This window comes from Pseudorca crassidens, chromosome 2 (assembly GCF_039906515.1).
Source record: "Pseudorca crassidens isolate mPseCra1 chromosome 2, mPseCra1.hap1, whole genome shotgun sequence".
Lineage (NCBI taxonomy): Eukaryota > Metazoa > Chordata > Mammalia > Artiodactyla > Delphinidae > Pseudorca > Pseudorca crassidens.
This window is the reverse complement of record NC_090297.1, coordinates 126,947,161-126,968,140: the sequence shown is the minus strand read 5'-3', so window position 1 is coordinate 126,968,140 and position 20,980 is coordinate 126,947,161. Positions and strand designations below refer to the sequence as shown.

Genomic DNA, 20,980 nt, shown 5'->3' with positions numbered 1-20,980 from the left:
TTGGCTCTCCCAAGTCAGAGGCACAGCACTGACTCCTGGCTGCAGCACCAAGAGCCTTTCATGCACACGGCTCAGAATAAAAGGGAGAAAAAGTAGAAAGAAAGAATTATTAGAAGTAGAAAGAAAGAAAGAAAGAAAGAAAGAAAGAAAGGAGGGAGGGAGGGAGGGAGACAGGGAAGGAGGAAGGAAGGAAGGAAGGAAGGAAAAATGAAAGAAAGAAGATAAAGTAAAATAAAATAAAGTAAGATAAAATATAATAAAGTTATTAAAATAAAAAAATAATTAAGAGAAAAGAAAAAAATTAAAAAAACAAGAAAACAAAAAAACAACAACAACAAATGGATGGATAGAACCCTAGGACAAATGGTGGAAGCAAAGCTATACAGACAAAATCTCACACAGAAGCATATACATACACACTCACAAAAAGAGGAAAAGGGGAAAAAAATCATATATCTTGCTCTCAAAGTCCACCACCTCAATTTGGGATGATTTTTTGTCTATTCATGTATTCCACAGATGCAGGGTGCATCAAGTTGATTGTGGAGCTTTAATCCGCTGCTTCTGAGGCTGCTGGGAGAGATCTCCCTTTCTCTTCTTTGTTCTCATAGCTCCCAGGGGCTCAGCTTTGGATTTGGCCCCGCCTCTGCGTGTAAGTCGCCAGAGGGCGTCTGTTCTTCGCTCAGACAGGACGGGGTTAAAGAAGCCGCTGATTCGGGGGCTCTGGCTCACTCAGGCCAGGGGGAGGGAGGGGCATGGAGTGCGGGGTGCGCCTGCGGCGGCCGGCGTCACATTGCACCAGCTTGAGGCGCACCGTGCGTTCTCCCTGGGGAGTTGCCCGTGGATCACAGGACCCTGGCAGTGGCGGGCTGCACAGGCTCCCCGGAAGGGGGGTGTGGATAGTGACCTGTGCTCGCACACAGGCTTCTTGGTGGCGGCAGCAGCAGCCTTAGCGTCTCATGCCTGTCTCTGGAGTCTGCGCTTTTAGCCGCGGCTCGCGGCCGTCTCTGGAGCTCCTTTAAGCAGCGCTCTTAATCCCCTCTCCTCGCACACCAGGAAACAAAGAGGGAAGAAAAAGTCTCTTGCCTCTTCGGCAGGTCCAGACTTTTCCCCGGACTCCCTCCCGGCTAGCCGTGGCGCACTAACCCCCTGCAGGCTGTGTTCACGCCGCCAACGCCAGTCCTCTCCCGGCGCTCCGACTGAAGCCCGAGCCTCAACTCCAGGCCCCGCCCGCCGTGGCGGGTGAGCAGACAAGCCTCTTGGGCTGGTGAGTGCCGGTCGGCCGTGATCCTGTGTGTGGGAATCTCTCGTCTTTGCCCTCCGCACCCCTGTTGCTGTGCTCTCCTCCACGGCTCCGAAGCTTTCCCCCTCCGCCACCCGCAGTCTCCGCCTGCGAAGGGGCTTCCTAGTGCGTGGAAAGCTTTCCTCCTTCACAGCTCCCTCCCACTGGTGCAGGTCCCGTCCCTATCCTTTTGTCTCTGTTTATTCTTTTTTCTTTTGCCCTACCCAGGTACATGGGGAGTTTCTTGCCTTTTGGGAGGTCTGAGGGCTTCTGCCAGCGTTCAGTAGGTGTTCTGTAGGAGTTGTTCCACGTGTAGATGTATTTCTGGTGTATCTGTGGGGATGAAGATGATCTCCGCGTCTTACCCTTCCGCCATCTTCCCGGAAGCCCTCTTCCGCCATCTTCCCGGAAGCCCAATAATAATATTTATAAATGTTATAGGATTATGAATCATCCTTGGGACCTGTGTTTCACTCTCAACCGAGGAGAGACTCCTCGCCGCCCCTTCTGAGGGAGACTGTTTCAGCATCAGCTGCAACCATGACCATTTTAAAGGCCCAAGTCAGAGCCCTAGCTGGATTTTCCAACCTCTCCCATTGAACTGCAGCACAACAGGTCAGTCACTTGATTGGTCGTTCCTTCCCTGTGTGTGAGATCTGATTCGAAATACTTGATCGGGAATGGTCAGACTAGAGCTGGGCTGAGTTTCTTAAAGCAGATCCCAGTATCTCCACTATCAGGATTTGAGGATTCCTGAAATTAAATTCCATGTACACTGTTGTGAGAATGTATGAGGTGGAGGATGTTTTATTTGCTGTTATGTGAATTTTCAGATAATGAGGTAATTCCCATTCGTACAGAGTTGCAATTATAATTAAAATTTGGTTCAATAAGAGACAAAGCAAACATTTTCATAATCTGTTTCATTTCTCAAGTTGACATATTTTTCTTTTTTATAAATTTATTTATTTATTTTTGGCTACGTCGGGTCTTCGTTGCTGCGCGCAGGCTTTCTCTAGTTGCGGCGAGAGCGGGCTACTCTTCGTTGCGGTGCGCGGGCTTCTTATTGCGGTGGCTTCTCTTGTTGTGGAGCATGGGCTGTAGGCACGGGGGCTTCAGTAGTTGTGGCACACGGACTCAGTAGTTGTGGCTCATGGACTCTAGAGTACAGGCTCAGTAGTTGTGGCACACAGGTTAAGTTGCTCTGCGGTGTGTGGGATGTTCCCGGACCAGGGATTGAACCTGTGTCCCCTGCATTGGCAGGCGATTCCCAACCACTGTGCCACCAGAGAAGCCCCTCAAGTTGATATCTTGATAAAACCTGATATTTCCCCAACTATTTACCATGAAAATATGATTCCCAGTTAAAATGATTCCTATGCAGTAGCCTTTTCCTGGTATCACTTGTTCTTTGAGAACTGGGACAATGTTTAGAAGTATATTCAAGGTGTAGAGGAAGGAAAACAGCAGGAAGACAAAGGCTTCCTGAAGGAGGAGGTGTCCAGCTTTGGGCTTCGTCGACAAGCAAACTGAGGTGGCAAGAGGCAAATAGAGGAGTTGCTTCCCAAGGCAAGTAGCGAGGCAGCCTGGGCTTTAGTGTTACCTCTATGTGGGTTCAAATCCCTGTTCTGCCTCTACTTGCTGTGTGAATCAGGGCAAATTACTTAACTTCTGTGAGTCTTTGATTTCTCATCTAAAGATCACTACATGGAAAAAGATAGCAACACTAAAAATAATGAGGTAATAAAGACATCTAAGTTTTGTTTTCTCCTTCAAGAACTTGGGTATAGATAGCTTAAGTATGATACGTGTATGGCTGTTAGCCAGAACTGGTGTCATCTTGGGCCCTTACAATTTCTCCTGTCCTTTCACTGACCCTACCCAGGACTGTACTGTGCAGTGAATCACTTCTCTGTTGTCAAGGGCTTTGTAGTTAATAGATATTGTTTAATAATCACTAGGACCAGGTGGCCTCTATGCTCCGTTAGTCCCCAAACAATAAGGAAAACCTTCCCTGACATATTCTGGTGCTCATGAGACTAGTTAGCCTGTTCATAAATCTTAGCTTAGGAATGCATGTCCCGTATCTAAGCACGTACCCCCCTAAACCCTAGGTAAACTGTAAAATTGTTCCAAAGGCCCCTTGGTGGTATGGAGTGCAGCTGTGAATGCTTCCGGATCGTTGTCTGCCTGATTCAGATCCCACCCTGTGAGTAAGTTACCCCATAATAAACTGATCCATTGATTATACGGAGCCACCTGCCATATTTTTCAGTCTCAAGATGCCTTCTCAGTTTGGTGGGCACTGTTTCCTCCATCCTCCAGCAACACTGCTCCTGTTGGACAGCTTTAGCTTGTTTTGAAGATTTGGAATTAGGTGCTTCTCTGACTGGGGTTGTTGCCAATAAAAACCTAGAGACACATCAACAAGTTATATCAGGAGGTCCACTCTTTTTATTATTATTATTATTTTTTAACATCTTCATTAGAGTATAATTGCTTTACAGTGATATGTCAGTTTCTGCTGTATAACAAAGTGAATCAGTTATACATATACATATGTTCCCATATCTCTTCCCTCTTGTGTCTCCCTCCCTCCCACCCTCCCTATCCCACCCCTCCAGGTGATCACAAAGCACCGAGCTGATCTCCCTGTGCTGTGCGGCTGCTTCCCACTAGCTATCTGTTTTACGTTTGGTAGTGTATATATGTCCATGCTACTGTCTCAGTTTGTCCCAGCTTACCCTTCCCCCTCCCCATATCCTCAAGTCCATGCTTTAGTAGGTCTGTGTCTTTATTCCCGTCTTGCCCCTAGGTTCTTCTGACAGGAGGTCCACTCTTGATGATTGAGAATAATTCTTCCTTTGCTATTATTTGCTTACTGCATCCTGGAAGGTCCATCTGAGAAGCTTGAGGGTGGTGCGGTGATAGTGGCAGCGATGGTGGTGGCAGCACACCTCAGGGTTTGGGTGGGGGTGGGGCACAAGGACAAAAGAGTAATGGTAGTTGGAAAGTGCTACCAGACAATCCACAGAGAGCAAAGGCCATACTCTCTGATTAGGCAACAGGCAATCATTTTCAAATCCTTTAATTCAGAGAATTAAAAATGTCTTCAGACTCCTCAGCTGTTAATAGGTAATTTACTGTGTAAGTAACACACTATATTGTTAAGTAAACTTAATGTTTACTTTTGAGGTAGGTGATACTATTCTTTTCTCCTCATTTTCCAGCTGAGGACTTGAGGCTCAGAGAGGCTAAGTAATTCGGCCAAGGCCTTACAGCTAATGGAAGAGCTGGGATTATAATCCAGGTTGAATACTAGAGTTAGCACTTTGAACCAGTACACCTGGCTCCCAGTTATGGATTAGTTAGTTGTATTTACTCTGATTGCCACAAAGACTGTCTGTGAAATAGGTGTTGGTGGACTGTCATTGTTCATTTGCAGAGCTGAGGTAACCTGAGGTAATTTATCAAGTTGGCAGAAGAAAAGAATGTGGGTAGAAGAGGAGAGACAAGGAACGTCAGCCAGTGAGGTCACTGTTCAGTCATCAAATATTTATTTTGCAGTCTTTTTATCAGGCAGTGTTTTAGCTGAACATGGTTCCTCTCAAGAACTCACCATTCATTAGGAGACAGACAGAAATAGAAAATTATACTATAGCAAGAACAGAACAATGACAGAGTAGTACATGAGGCACAATCATTACGAAGGGGCAGTCAACTCTGCTTTGGGGAATCAGGGAAGGCTTCACAGAGGGTGAAGATCAAGCTCTCTCTAGAAAGACAGTCAGGTATGGATTCGAGGGGCTGGAAGAGGCAACAGCTTGTGCCAAAGTGAGGGGGTACAGCACAGTCCGTAGTCTGGTAGTACTAGATGGCAGGGTTTGAAGTGGAGGGGTAGCTGCAGGACAGGATTCTGGTGACCTAGGCAAAGGGACTCAGGTCATGAAGAGTCTCCTCTTCCAGGCTAAGGAATTTATTATCTCTAATCAAGGGACAAACTTTGAAGGATTTTTACATTGGAAAGCAACGTGTCTGCTCTGGATCCTTTCTGGTTGCCCTTTCCTATACACTCCCCATCATCTTTGCTTTGCTCTGTGGCTTAGGAGGCTCACCTCCTAACACGTCAGTTGGTGTATTGGTAACCTAGGATTGCCATAGCAAAGTACCACAGAGTGGGTGGCTTATTCTTTCACAGTTCTGGAGGCTAGGAGTCCGGAATTGTTGGCAGGGTTGCTCCCTCTGGAGCTTTTGAGGGAGAATCTGATCTGTGCCTCTCTCTTACCTTCCAGTGTTTGCTTGCTTGGCGATCCTTAGATGCATCACTCCAATCTCTGCCTGTCTTCACGTGGCATTCTCCACTGTGACTGTGTCTCTGTGTGTCTTATCCTCTTTTTATAAGGATCCTCTTTTTATAGTGGATCTAGCTCACCCTACTTCAGTATGATCTCGTCTTAACTTATATACATTTGCAAAGATCCTACTTCCAAGTAAGGTCACATTCACAGGTACCAGGGGTTACGACTTGAATATATCTTTTGGTGTGTGGGGGGGTGCAATTAAATCCACAATAGTCGGTAACCTTGCCCTCTAAATTTTGGTTGGGTTAGGCCACTGGGGAGCACGGGCAGCGGGATGGAAGAGCCTAAGATTCGGCAATTAATTTCCCTAGTACTTTTGGAGTCACCATGGACTGCCTTCATTGGTCAGCTGGAGGTCATAGTTCTTGAGAGGCGGCCCTCTGTACATAATCTCTCTCTCTCTCATTCATAATTGTTTTCTCCCCTTTCCTCATTAGGCCTACGGACGGTAGAAGCACCTCATTGTTACTAGTGTGGCAGAATTTCATTCTACTTATGATTTCCCTACACTCTGCCCAAACCACTTGACATAATCTTTATATTAAATTACCTAATTTGAGTTCTATCTTATTCCTGCCAGGATCTTGATAGAAACAATGACAATATTTTTTATTTTAGAATAATTGCTTAGGTAGGAGGCAAAAAAAAGGGGATACTGAGAATAGAGAGAAAGATAGTACAATAATTCAGATAAGAGATGATTAGACCTAACCTTGGATGATAACAGTTATGATGGAGAAGAGAAGTGAAAAACACAAGATATTTGGGAATAGAATTAATATGACTTGGTACAACCCTCATAACCAAGCAGATTTATCCTCGCCAAATACTTATTAAGTAAGGAGAAATTCTGTCCCATAGTTTTTCTGGCACCAATTTCATAAAAAAGTGAAGATTTACAGATCAGTAGAAGGGAGGCGAGCAGGATAGGTGCCCCCCAAGCTTTCAAATAACGTGACATGGAGGCAGGCTTGGAGGAATCAGGAACTATTCGAGTTTTTAAGGGTTTCAGTGTCCTGTCCCACTGGGTCAGGATGGCATTTCTGGCTCCATCCCATTTTCCAGGGCCCATTAGGCGATACTGGTAAGGAGTACATGGTCCAAAGAAAACTTCCCAAGCTAGTCTGGGATCCTTGAGGAACAGAAGTGGGACATTGGGCTTCGTGCCTATGCAGGCAGCAAGTTCATCCATGTAGGAAATGTAGTCAAGTTTGTCTCCACTGGTATCTTTCATCAAACCCCTGATAGGAAAGAAGATGGATTACTTTTGATTTTCAAGTTATGAGTTACCCCACCTCCCACCATTTTGTTTCTTTCTATTGGAGTCAAACCATGTCAGGAATGTTTTTCTGTGTTGAAGAGAAAAAAATAAGAGGAGTTTATTTGCATAGGGTATTTGTGAGCATAATTAATTTTGTTAAAGGAGATGGTAGAAGGAGGCAATTGGAAGAGGAGATTTAAATAATGTTTTAGGTTCTTGAATTTGATAGGAGGATAAAATCAGATCAGTTAAAATATCTTATTTGTTGAATAAATAAACATGATAAGAAAGCATCACATATATAGCTACCTAAATTATTTTTATTGATGTTAATTGTGAGTTGAGAGGACCGTAATTGGCGTAGCAGTACTGAACATGATACAGATATAAGTACAGTTGACCCTTGAACAACGAGAGAGTTAGGGGCACCAACCCACCATGTAGTTGAAAATCCACATGAAACTTTTGATTCCCCTCAAACTTAACTACTAATAAATTATTAGTAGTTAACTGGAGGCCATACTGACAGCATAAACAGTAGATTAACACATACTTTGTATGTTGTATGATTCTACACTGTATTCTTATAATAGAGTGAGTAAGCTAGAGAAAAGAAAATGTTATTAAGAAAATCATAAGGAAGAGAAAATATATTTACAGTACTGTACTGTACTCATCAATACCATGAGTTTATGTCATCTGTTTATAAGATGAATTGTCAATTGGTAACTATATCAATATTGTCTTATATGATACAAAATACTGTAGATGTTGTTTGTATCCCAAACACTAGACATCATTTTCATTTTCATCAAAAATGAAAAGATAATGTGAAAAAGAAATTCATATTTATTTACAAGTATAATGAATCATACATTGATAATGAAAAAGCAGCAGCAATGTGATTATTTCATGGAACCCTAGCCTATATACTAATGAATGAATCATTATAAAATTTTTATGGTATACAGCATTACAGTCATATTCATAGTACAGTATTGGAAACATTGTTACATTAAAAAAACCCACTTACCTGTGATGATAGGCTGATAGACAGTTTCTCCAAATATGAGAGAAAGAGGCATACTGTACAGTAATGTAATTCTTTGAAAGCAAAGTTAGAAAATAGTAAGAAAACTAACACATTATTAATTTTATATTACTGTAAATATCACTCACTTTATACCTATGTAAGGATGGGCTATCCACTTTCAGTACAAGTCTTACACACGATGTTCTACATGACAGATACTTAAGCAACGATGACGATGATGACACAAAAACTTCTCATACAATTCTTGCCGTGCAGTTTTTAGATTTTCACATGAAGACAGACGCACAAACACAACAGATAAATCTATTGACAGTAGGGCATGATGATTATTTACTATTCATTAAGGGGAAGTGGGTCATCATAAAGGTCTTCATCGTCATCTCCACATTGAGTGGGCTGAGGAGGCAGAGGAAGAGGAAGCTTGGTCCTGCTGTCTTGGGGGTGGCAGAGGCAGAAGAGGTGGAGGAGATGAAGGGGAGGCTGAAGAGGCAGGTACATGTAGTGTGACTTTATGGAAACACACTGTAATTTCTGTCTGACTTTTTTGCTTTTTCATTTCTCTAAAAATGTTTCTATAAGGTACCAATTCTTCTTCCATCATTTGCTTTGGTTTCAGTGCCTGTATCATAGAAGGGTCCATGTTATAAAATAAGTCAAAATCAGTCTTAAATAATTGGAGCCCTTCTGCCAGATTGTCTGATGTCACTTTGTTTTCTGGCACTGCTTCTTCTATGTCTTCTTCCTCATCATCTTGCACTGGTTCAGAAGCACTCATCTCCATCAAGTTGTCTTCTGTTAATTCCTCTGGTATGGTTTCTATTAGCTCTTTTGTGTGTGTGTGTGTGTGTGTGTGTGTGTGTGTGTGTGTGTGTGTGTGTGTGGCCGCGCTGTGCGTGACATGCAGGGTCTTAGTTCCCAGACCAGGGATCGAACCCTTGCCCTCTGCAGTGGAAGCACAGAGTCCTAACCATTGGATGGCCAGGGAATTCCCTCTGTTAAGCTTTTTTTTTTTTTTTGCCTGTGTTGGGTCTTCCTCTAGTTGCGGCGAGCGGGGGCTACTCTTCATTGCGGTGTGTAGGCTTCTCATTACGGTGGCTTCTCTTGTTGTGGAGCACGGGCTCTAGGTATGCGGGCTTCAGTAGTTGTGGCACGTGGGCTCAGTAGTTGTGGCTCGTGAGCTCTAGAGCGGAGGCTCAGTAGTTCTGGCAGACGGGTTTAGTTGCTCTGCAGCATGTGGGACCTTCCTGGACCAGGGCTCGAACCAGTGTCCCCTGCATTGGTGGTGGATTCTTAACCACTGTGCCACCGGGGAAGCCCTCTCTCTTAGCTCCTGAATTTCTCCAAGATCTTTATCTTGAAACCCTTCACCCCCTGCTTTTTATTTTTATTTTTTTTTGCCATATCTACAATCTCTTTCATGGTTTTCTTAATTGGCTCTGTCATAAATCCTGTGAAGTCACGCGCAAGATCTGGACACAGTCTTCTCCAGCAGGAGTTTATTGTTTCAGACTTGATGGCTTTCACGGCTTTTCCTATAACAACAATGGCATCTTCAATGGTGTAATCCTTCCAGACTTTCCCGATGTTCTGTTTTCTTCCATAGCACTGACAATTCCTTCCATAGAGCACTTCAGCGCTTTGTGTTGAAATCATGGGTTCTGGGTGGCCAGGGGCATTATCCAATATCAAAAGAACTTTAAAAGACAGTCCATTACTGGCAAGGAACTTCCTGATTTTAGGGACAAGGCATGGAAGGAACCAATCCAGAAAAAGGGTTCTCATTGTCCAGGCCTTCTTGTTGTACACCCAAAAGACTGGCAGCTGGTATTTATCTTTTCCATTCAAGGCTTGAGGTTAGCAGCTTTATAGATAAGGCAGTCCTAATCATAAACCTGACTGCATTTACACACAACAGTAGAGTTAGCCTACGCCTTCCTGCCTTAAATTCTGGTGCTTAGTTCTCTTCTTTACTAATAAATGTCCTTTGTGGCCTTTTTTTCCCCTCTAGAATAGGGCACTTTTGTTTGCATTAAACACCTGTTCAAGCAGGTATCCTTCTCTTAATGGTGTCTTGGAACTTTGTCTGCTGCCTCTTGGTCAGCAGAAGCTGCTCCTCCCATTATCTTGACATTAAAAAAAAATTAATCAATTAATTAATTAATTTTTGGCTCCATTGGGTCTTCGTTGCTGCGCACGGGCTTTCTCTAGTTAACGGTGAGTGGGGGCTACTCTTCGTTGTGCTGTGCGGGCTTCTTATTGCAGTGGTTTCTCTTGTTGCAGAGCACAGGCCCTAGGCGCGCAGGCTTCAGTAGTTGTGGCACGTGGGCTCAGTAGTTGTGGCTCGCGGGCTCTAGAGCACAGGCTCAGTAGTTGTGGCGCGTGGGCTTAGTAGCTCCGTGGTATGTGGGATCTTCCCGGACCAGGGCTTGAACCCGTGTCCCCTGCATTGGCAGGTGGATTCTTAACTACTGCGCCATGAGAGGAGTCCCTATCTTGACGTTTTAAAAGACAAATCTCTTTCTAAAGTTATCAAACCATCCTTCTCTGGCATTACAATCTTCCTCACTTTTCTTTTGCTTTAAGTTGTTGTGTAATGACTTCACTTTTTCTCAAGTCATGTTAGTCTATAACTATGCCTTTCTTACAGTAATTCTGCACACATATAAAAGCTGCATTTTCAATACAAGATAAAAAGGTATTTCACAAAAGTGCAAGGTTTTCATGCCTGCTGGCATAGCTACAGCGATGGCTTCACAAATTTTCTTTTTTAAAATAACAGTCCTTATGCTGGATTCATTTATCTTGAAAAGACAGGCAACTGCAGCTAGCAAACCTCAATCTATTGTACATATCAACTTTTTCTTGTAATGTCATGACTTTTTTCTCCTCCTTGGGAGCATTTCTAGCATCACTAGTGACACTTTTGTATGGGTCCTGTGGTATTATTCAAGGTTTACTAAACACGATGGAAAATACGTGATAACTGCAAGAGATCACTTTTTACTGAGACACGAAATTTACTGGAGAGATGAACTGCTCTTGCAGAGATGATTAGCATCACATGACATATTAAGCTGATAGTTGAAACACCTGAGCTGATCACAATAGCAATAGGAGGTGGCTATGAAGTTATTGCAGTAGTACAGTATATACTACAGTTAAGTTTCTGCTGTTATGATTTAATACTGATCACAATAGCAATAGGAGGTGGCTATGAAGTTATTGCAGTAGTACAGTATATACTACAGTTAAGTTTCTGCTGTTATGATTTAATACTGCATCTTTACATTTATTTACATTTCTCTTGATTGTGAATGGTGCCATGCATGGTCTGTGTTTATGTGTGCAAGTTTTGATAAATTTTAAAATAGATTTTTGTATATTTGATGGTAGTAAATAATAAAATAGACTAGTATTTACATATATTTTGCGCATTCATAACATACCTAAATTTTCTTAATTTTTTCAGTATTTCTAGGCTTTGTGATTCATCTGTGAGTTTTTTCAAATTGTCACAAACCTCCCCCAATTTTTCCAATATATTGAAAAAATTCTACACGTAAGTGGACCCACGCAGTTCAAACCTGTGTTGTTCAAGGGTCAACTGTATAGTGTATATGAAGGCTCTGTTCCCACTTATTTCTGTTGTTAGTAAACCTTCATGATGTGCCAATGTCATTCTTTCAATTATTCATTCTTTCCTTCAATTAATCAATCAGTCTTAAGTGTGTATCACATGACAGGCACCATCCTAGGTGCTGGGAGTTCAACAGTGAGTAAAACAAAGTCCTTGCTATCAAGGAACTTACATTCTAACAGGGAAAATCATCAGGCTGTAGAAAAAAAACCCCAGCCAAATAGATATAGAATATATCAAGCGGTAATAGGAATTATGAAGAAATATAAAGGAGGGTAAAGGGGAAGAGGCAATGATGAGACTGAGTGGTTTGCCATTTTATACAGTGTTCTCAGCGAAGGCTTCTCTCTTATGAGGTGATATTTGAGCAGAGTGAACCTACAGGTACGGGGTGGGGGCAGAACATTCCAGGCAGAGGGAACAGTAAGTGCAAAGGTTCTGAGGGGGCTATGCTTGGCATGTTGGAAGAGCAGGGAGCTGTCTGGAGTGACTGGAGCAGTATGGGTGAGGTGGGAGAACGGGAGGCCATGAGGGCATAGAGGTAGCTGGTTGCCTATAGGGGTGCAGAGCTGCAGGGAAGTTTCTGGGAGTGAAATGGGAAGCAGTCAGAGGGTTTTCAACAGAAGAGCAATGTTAGCATTGGTCACTCTTGTGCAACGTCAAGGTTAGACTGTAGAATAGCAGACGGGAGGTACAGAGACCAGATAAGAGGTGACAGCAAGTGTCCTGGTGAGAGATGATAGTGGCCTGTTCTGGGGTGGTAGCAGCCAGGGTCGTGAGAAGGGTCTGGATTCTGAATTTATTTGAAGGTAAGAGTTGACAGTATTTGCTGAGGATGTGAGAGAAAGAGAGGAAAAAAGATCATTCCAAAGTTTTTGACTGTTCAACTGGAATAAGTAGCCATTGACTGAGAAGGGGAAAGTCTCAGAGCAGCCCACGTGCAGGTGGAGGTCGAGGGTTAGTTTTTAGACATATTAAATTTCAAACACCTATTACATATCTAAGTGGAGCTATCTAGAGGGAGTTGGATTAAGAGTTGGAGTTCCGAGGAGAGATTTGGGCTAGAGATCCAAGTTTGGGAGCCATGAGTGTATGATGGCATTTAAAGCCACAGGCCTGGTGAGGCCACCTAGGAGTGAGTGTTAATAGAAGTGAGAAGAGGTCTGAGGATTAAGGCTGGGATTCACCATTTTTCAGGAGTGAGGAAGAGGAGACACCTGTAAATGCCTAGAAAGAGCAGCCTGAGAAGTAGGAGGAGAACAAAGAGAACAGGGCTTTGGGGGCAAGTGAACAAAGGGTTGCCATCTGTCCTGGGCCAGACTCAGTGGAGTGACCTGGTCCCTCCATTGGACACATCTAAGGCCACAAATCTAGTTGGTGGAAAAGTAGGGACTGAAAACATATTCTTCTGACTCATAATGCAATTATTTCCATCCTACCACATTGCTTCTCTAGGAATGGCTTTTATATTGAAAATCTTTTTTTTTTTTGTAATGGAATATATTGGTAGCAGGCTATATTTCATACCTTTCTATGAGCTGCTCCTTTTTCGTAGCCTCAGCCATCAATTTTTGAGATGGAGGTATCTTACAGAGTCCTGTAAGGAAAGTCAGAAACAACAGTAAAGTCACATGTGCCTCTTCCGTTGAGTTCTCCTCCCCCTGATTTCTGGCCCCCCACTGCTCCAACCTCAAAACATGTGGTCATCAAAGCTTAGAATGGAATTAGAGTGCAGAGGGTAATTTTTTGGAGGTAAATTCCCCCTCTGAATTCACTTAAGCAGGGTACTGTACTGCTGGAATTGTGAGGACAGATGCCCCGTGGCTGAGCCTGCACTGCACTGGTCATCAGGACCTGCCCCTCTTCATCTGCTTGCACTTTACATATATTGACATATAATATTATTTACATTATATTGTATATATACCTCCACATTATATTTGTGTGTGTGCATTAAAACTATTAGCTGGTTAACTGTAAACACTTAAAATGACCCCATTCTTATAACCCTGCTTTGGTATGTCTTCATTTTGTTACATGGGGAGGCTCAGGCATGGAAGGGGCCAGGCAGTCTCTCAATCTCACAAAGGCTCTGTCTGCTTGAGCTGTTGTGAGGATGTGCTTGTTCTCAATAATCCACCTAGACACGGACAGTCTCTCTTTTCTGGCCAGTCCTGCCCTTGTCAGTTGCCAAGTTGCTGACCCTAGGGTGTGGGGTTACTAAGCTACATGAGAAAGGTCTGACTTAGCTCTGTAGTATACTTGCCACTAGGATCATTTTATCCTGTATAAAGCTGGAAAGACTTCACTTGGTGGTTCCCAGACTGCCTCTTGGAGGCTTTCTGGAGAGGCTTGCAATCACTGCTATGGTGTGATCTAATCAAGTTTTGTTTTCTCAGCTCTGTCATTCCTTTTTTTTTTTTTTCTGAACGGGGGAGGGGGAAGGGCTGAGCTCTGTCATTCTGATAAGCATTTTTGAGCTCATTATAAAATACCTAAAAAATCCATGTACTTAAGAGTCTTCTGTGTTGTTTTTGTTTTGGGATTGTCTTTTTTTTTTTATTGAACATAACATGAGATCTGCCCTCTTAACAAAATTTCTGGTGTGTAATACAGTATTGTTAAGTATAGTCACTGTGCTGTACAGCAGATCTGTAGAGCATATTCATCTAGCATAACTGAAACTTTATACTCATCAAACAACAACTCCCCATTCCCCTTCCCGCAGTCCCTGCTAACCACCTTTCTACTCTCTGCTTCTATGAGCTTGACTATTTCAGATTCCTCATATAAGTGGGATCATGCAGCATTTGTCCTTCTGTGACTTATTTCATTTAGCATAATGTTCTCCAGATTCATCTATGTTGTCACAGATGGCAGGATTTTTTTTTTAAGGTTGAGTAATATTTCATTGTCTGTATATTCTTTACCCATTTATTCACTGATGGACAGTTAAGTTGTTTCCATATCTTGACTATTGGGAACAATGCTTCCATGAATATGGCAGTGCAGATATCTCCTTATGATGCTGACTTCAATTCTTTTGGATATATACCCAGGAGTGAGACGGCTGGGTCATATGGTACTTCTAATTTTAATTTCTTAGCCACCTCCATACTATATTCCATAGTGGCTGCACTATTGCATTCCCACAAATAGTGTAGAAGGGTTCCAATTTTTCCACATTCTTGTCAACACAGGTTATCTTTTGTTTTTTTGATAATAGCCATTCTTATAGGTATGAGGCGATATTTCATTGTGGCTTTTTTAAAAAATTAGTTACCTATTTCATACATATTAATGTATATATGTCAATCTCAGTCTCCCAATTCATCCTACCCCCTGCCCCCACTTTCTCCCCTTGGTGTCCATAAGTTTGTTCTCTACATCTGTGTCTCAATTTCTGCCTTGCAAACTGGTTCATCTGTACCATTTTTCTAGGTTTCACATATATGCGTTAATATACAATATTTGTTTTTCTCTTTCTGACTTACTTCACTCTGTATGACAGTCTCTAGATTCATCCACGTCTCTACAAATGATCCAATTTCGTTCCGTTTTATGACTAATATTCCATTGTATATATGTACCACATCTTCTTTATCTATTCTTCTGTCGCCAGGTATTTAGGTTGCTTCCATGACCTGGCTATTGTAAATAGTGCTGCAATGAACATTGGGATGCATGTGTCTTTTTGAAATATGGTTTTCTCTGGGTATATGCCCAGTAGTGGGATTGCTGGATCATATGGTAATTCTATTTTTAGTTTTTTAAGGAACCTCCATACTGTTCTCCATGGAGGCTGTATCAATTTACATTCCCACCAACAGTGCAAGAGGGTTCCTTTTCTCCACACCCTCTCTAGCATTTGTTGTTCGTAGATTTTCTGATGATGCCCATTCTGACTGGTGTGAGGTGATATACCTCATTGTAATTTTGATTTGCATTTCTCTAATAATTAGTGATGTTGAGCAGCTTTTCATGTACCTCTTGGCCATCTGTATGTCTTCTTTGGAGACATGTCTATTTAGGTCTTCTGCCCGTTTTTTGATTGGGTTGTTTGTTTTTTTAATATTGAGGTGCATGAACTGTTTATATATCTTGGAGATTAATCCTTTGTTGATTTGTTTGCAAATATTTTCTCCCATTCTGAGGGTTGTCTTTTCATCTTATTTGTAGTTTCCTTTGCTGTGCGAAAAGTTTTAAGTTTCATTAGGTCCCATTTGTTTATTTTTGTTTTTATTTCCATTACTCTAGGAGGTGGGTCAGAAAAGATCTTGCTGTGATTTATGTCACAGAGTGTTCTTCCTGTTTTCCTCTAAGATTTGTATAGTGTCTGGTCTTACATTTAGGTCTCTAATCCATTTTGAGTTTGCTTTTGTGTATGGTGTTAGGGAGTGTTCTAATTTCATTCTTTTCCATGTAGCTGTCCAGTTTCCCAGCACCACTTATTGAAGAGACTGTCTTTTCTCCATTGTATATCCTTGCCTCCTTTGTCATAGATTAGTTGACCATAGGTGTGTGGCTTTATCTCTGGGCTTTCTATCCTGTTCCATTGATCTACATTTCTGTTTTTGTGCCAGTACCATTTTGTCTTGATTACTGTAGCTTTGTAGTATAGTCTGAAGTCAGGGAGTCTGATTCCTCCAGCTCCGTTTTTTTCCCTCAAGACTGCTTTGGCTATTCGGGGTCCTTTGTGTCACCGTACAAATTTTAAGATTTTTTGTTCTAGTTCTCTAAAAGATGCCCCTGGTAATTTAATAGGGATTGCATTGAATCTGTAGATTGCATTGAGTAGTATAGCCATTTTCAAAATATTGATTCTTCCAATCCAAGAATGTGGTATATCTCTCCATCTGTTTGTGTCATCTTTGATTTCTTTAATCAGTGTCTTATAGTTTTCTGAGTACAGGGCTTTTACGTCCTTAGGTAGGTTTATTCATAGGTAGTTCATTCTTTTTGTTGCAATGGTGAATGGGATTGTTTCCTTAATTTCTATTTCTGGTATTTCGTTGTTAGTGTATAGGAATGCAAGACATTTCTGTGCATTAATTTTGTATCCTGCAACTTTACCAAATTCATTGATTAGCTCTAGTAGTTTTCTGGTGGCATCTTTAGGATTCTCTATGTATAGTATCATGTTATCTGCAAACAGTGACAGTTTTACTTCTTCTTTTCCAATTTGTATTCCTTTTATTTCTTTTTCTTCTCTGATTGCCATGGCTAGGACTTCCAAAACTATGTTGAATAAGAGTGGTGAGACTGGACATCCTTGTCTTGTTCCTGATCTTAGAGGAAATGTTTTCAGCTTTTCACCATTGAGAATGATGTTTGCTGTGGGTTTGTCATACATGGCCTTTATTATGTTGAGGTAGGTTCCCTCTATGCCCACTTTCTGGAGAGTTTTTATCATAAATGGGTGTTGAATTTTGTCAAAAGCTTTTTCTGCATCTATTGAGATGATCATGTTGTTTTTATTCTTCAATTTGTTAATATGGTGTATCACATTGATTGATTGGCGTATATTGAAGAATCCTTGCATCCCTGGGATTAATCCCACTTGATCATGGTGTATGATCCTTGTAATGTGTTGTTGGATTCTGTTTGCTAGTATTTTGTTGAGGATTTTTGCATCTATATTCATCATTGATATTGGTCTGTAATTTCCTTTTTTTGTAGTATCTTTGTCTGGTTTTGGTATCAGGGTGATGGTGGCCTCACAGAGTGAGTTTGGGAGTGCTCCTTCCTCTGCAATTTTTGGGAAGAGTTTGAGAAGGATGGGTGTTAACTCTTCTCTAAATGTTTGATAGAATTCACCTGTGTAGCCATCTGGTCCTGGACTTTTGTTTGTTGGAAGATTTTTAATCACAGTTTCAATTTCATTACTTGGGATTGGTCTGTTCATATTTTCTATTTCTTCCTGGTTCAGTCTTGGAAGGTTATACCTTTCTAAGAATTTGTCCATTTCTTCCAGGTTGTCCATTTTATTGGTATAGTGTTGCTTGTAGTAATCTCTTATGATGCTTTGTATTTCTGCGGTGTCCGTTGTAACTTTTCCTTTTTCACTTCTAATTTTATTGATTTGAGTCCTCTCCCTCTTTTTCTTGATGAGCCTGGCTAATAGTTTATCAATTTTGTTTATCTTCTCAAAGAACCAGCTTTTAGTTTTATTGATCTTTGCTATTGTTTTAATATAATTGGAAAATGCTGTGAAAGCACTTTAATTAGCCTTAAGTAAACATTTGTAATAATTTAATCACAAATGCCATGGAATTTTTTCTGTAATACAAATAAATGAGATTTCCTAATCACCTCCTCCCCTCCACTCCTCACCCTCCCAGTTAAAATATCATGTTTGTCAATTTAGGAGAACATTTTAAAGTATGGTTGATATCTAATACATTTTTACAGTGTGACAGAAATCAATATTACCTAATATTGTGTTATATGCTATTTATTAATTATTGGTGATTGTTTCTATTCATTAAGGGTATAATTCTGCTAAAGGACAGCTGGTTGGCTCAACTGTGATTGCTGTTTATATTTTTACAAATGCAATAATACAGTTACAAATGGAATTCTTTAAAATGCTTATGAATCTAAAACTTGCCCTACTTTACAGAGGTATGATAATAATAGCAATAGTAAGAACAACAGCTATAAGTTAATGAGCATTTACTCTGTGCCAAGAACTGTGCTAATTGCTTTGTAGACGTTATTCATTTTACAAAACCTTTGTGAAACAGGTTTTATTCTCATTTTACAGAAAAAGGGACTGAGATTTAAAGAGGTCCTTGCAAAGCTAATGAGTTGAGATTGGACCCCAGTAGCCCTGACTCTATCACCTCTGCTCTTACAGTAATAACTGATAGCAATCTGTGTCCAGTGTCTACAGTGTTTTTATGGGCATTGCTTAAAAGTCACTATCTCCTTAGACCTCAACTTTATTCACAGCGTATATTATTTCAGTGTCTTTCTTAGGAAGCGATATAAAACTCTACTGATAGTCATAAATGGAAAGACTTAGGAGTAAATGGACTAAACTAGACTTGATTTGACTAGAGTAGTATAAAACAGGATCCTGAAGCTTCTAATATTTTCAGTTACTCTGAGAAATGTGATTTTATTTTGTTGTCCAAATTTATTCTATCCACAGAGTCAAAGCCTCTTTTTCCACTCAGTCACATTAATGACATAAGCACACCCACCATAATATTACACATATATAAAATTAATTCTTCACTAAAATTTTTTTGGATGTTTTATGTTACTTTAACTCACATTTGTTTGATTTTAGCTAAATCTCAGGGGACTGGTTTCAAGACTCATTTGTTCACATAGGGCTTTAAATAGAGTCCAGGTACCTTTGAATACTCTTGTGGCCCATCGTGCTTGGAGCTCCGTGCCTGCTAAGATGGATCCTGTAAGGCTGATGAAGCCAATCATAGCCAGTGTTGTCCTCTCTAGGTTTGAGGGAAAGACCAGCTTATACAGGAATGTCTTCTTTGTACAAAGGCTTTTGAGAGGTTCTTCCAGAAAGGGAAAAGAAAAGGTGTATCCTGTAGTGAAGATCACAACATCGATGTTTTCTTCCACTGTCCCGTCTTCAAAGAGAGCAGAGGTTTCTGTAAACTCCTTCACGCTGGTTTTCATAGTGACTGTCCCACAGAGGATACAGGTTGGCAGCTCATCATTCACAATTGTTTTTGGTTTTTTCCTTTGACACAGAGGAGAAAATTATTCACTGTGGTTATATTTATAAGACACTCAGCAAATGATTTATTTAGTCAATTCAAAATATCTGCCACGTCAAGGGAGTAAATTGACCAATGTCTAATTCAGAGCTGTCTATCTGACTTACTGTTTCTATAACATCTTTTGTTTTCCTGCTCCCAGTAGAAGGCATGTAGAAAATGACTAAATCTACTCTTTCCTGTGGGGTTTAAAATTCTCTGTCTCTTGGGTCTAATTTCTGGAGCAATGTCAGGATCAAGTACACAACAATCCATTTGATAGTCAGTTTTGGGTCCACATCACCCAGGCCTCAAAGGATTGGCATTTGGCAAAGAGGAAATTACAAAAAAATTTTTGGATTAAAAAAATTGAATCTACTGATAGATTTTCATAATAAATATTTTCATTATGAACATCATTCTACCTAATTGCAGCAGACATAATGTCTATAAAATTTACATATTGAATCATTCGTTGTTATTAATTTTCTTCGTAAGTTGAAAGCCATCTTACCCAAGAAAAAATATTTGGGTCATGCATATAATAAAAATCACATTTAATGACTTTACATGCATTTCAGTTTTCCTTTTCCTTGCCAATGTGTAGCTCTATATAGATGTGTATTAAAATATATAACTCTAGGAATTTCTATTGGAAATTCATACCTCTAATCATTCAGGCAGAGTAGACATTTATTAAAGGTTAGTGAGAGCTGGCCATCTGCACTCACTGTTGCTGCAAATATTCTATTTGTGGATGGCAGCCATCCTGTGAACCCTCAAGGCCAATTTAAATTTCGTAATTTTCAAACTGGAAATAAAGTTTCCATCCTTCATTTTCTTCTAGACTCATCAATTACTATTTTGCTACCAGACAGAGAGTACTCCTGTTTCAAGAACTTCTGTGGTACTGATAGACATTGTCTTAAAAGAATAAGCTTGGATAAACAAAGGCAATGTCACAATTATTGAACATTTTGAGTTCTGAATAAAATAGAATGAGAAATATTGATTAAATAACTTTACCATTAAATAAAAATATAAGTACCCTTTAGTAATATTTAGTCCATAATTCGTATGATCAAATCTTTTATTCAAGCCCCTCTCTCGACTCCACTTTAGTACACATGAAGGCAGAACTTGTGCAGTAAAATTGTGGCGTCTTGTATCCATCATATTAAATGGGTAGCCCCCATTTGAAGAGCGGCTGACGACCCAGGTACCCGTTCTAGTACTGAGAAGAACCTAAAAAGTAAGGCAAGAAGGATAAATACATGTGCATCATTTTTGTAGTATTTTTCTTCAATATGTTTCAAACGATTTATAACATTCTGGTCTTATAACAACAGAGGACTGGTGAAGTTGTACCTAGATCTCCAAATGACTAGGTGTTCCCCCGCTGTCATTATTTTCATAAATCACTTTGACCTGACCTATGTATCGGTTAAGTATTTTCATCATGTTTAAAGTAAAGAATTATAGTACTAGCAGACATGTGCTATTGAGCTGGCAATGTTTTACATGTAAATAATATAGGATTTAAAGTGAGGTTTTGAGCAAGCAATTTTAACTAAATTAAATAAAAATCTATTATTTCTAAATCTAATCATTGTCCTATAATTTATGATAAAGTGGAATAGATTTCTAATTTG

General features: G+C 40.6%; 1 protein-coding gene across 1 annotated transcript in view; it reads right to left on the bottom strand.

Annotated features, from left to right (window-relative positions):
• Positions 1–4,816: 4,816 nt before the first annotated feature.
• Positions 4,817–20,980, bottom strand: part of FMO4 (flavin containing dimethylaniline monoxygenase 4) — a 34,245-nt gene continuing 18,081 nt past the window's right edge. The window contains 5 exon segments of the mRNA XM_067728623.1: positions 4,817–6,528; positions 6,530–6,884; positions 13,123–13,192; positions 18,960–19,312; positions 20,377–20,573. Coding sequence (XP_067584724.1) covers positions 6,457–6,528; positions 6,530–6,884; positions 13,123–13,192; positions 18,960–19,312; positions 20,377–20,573 — 1,047 coding nt within the window. The 3' untranslated portion in view covers positions 4,817–6,456.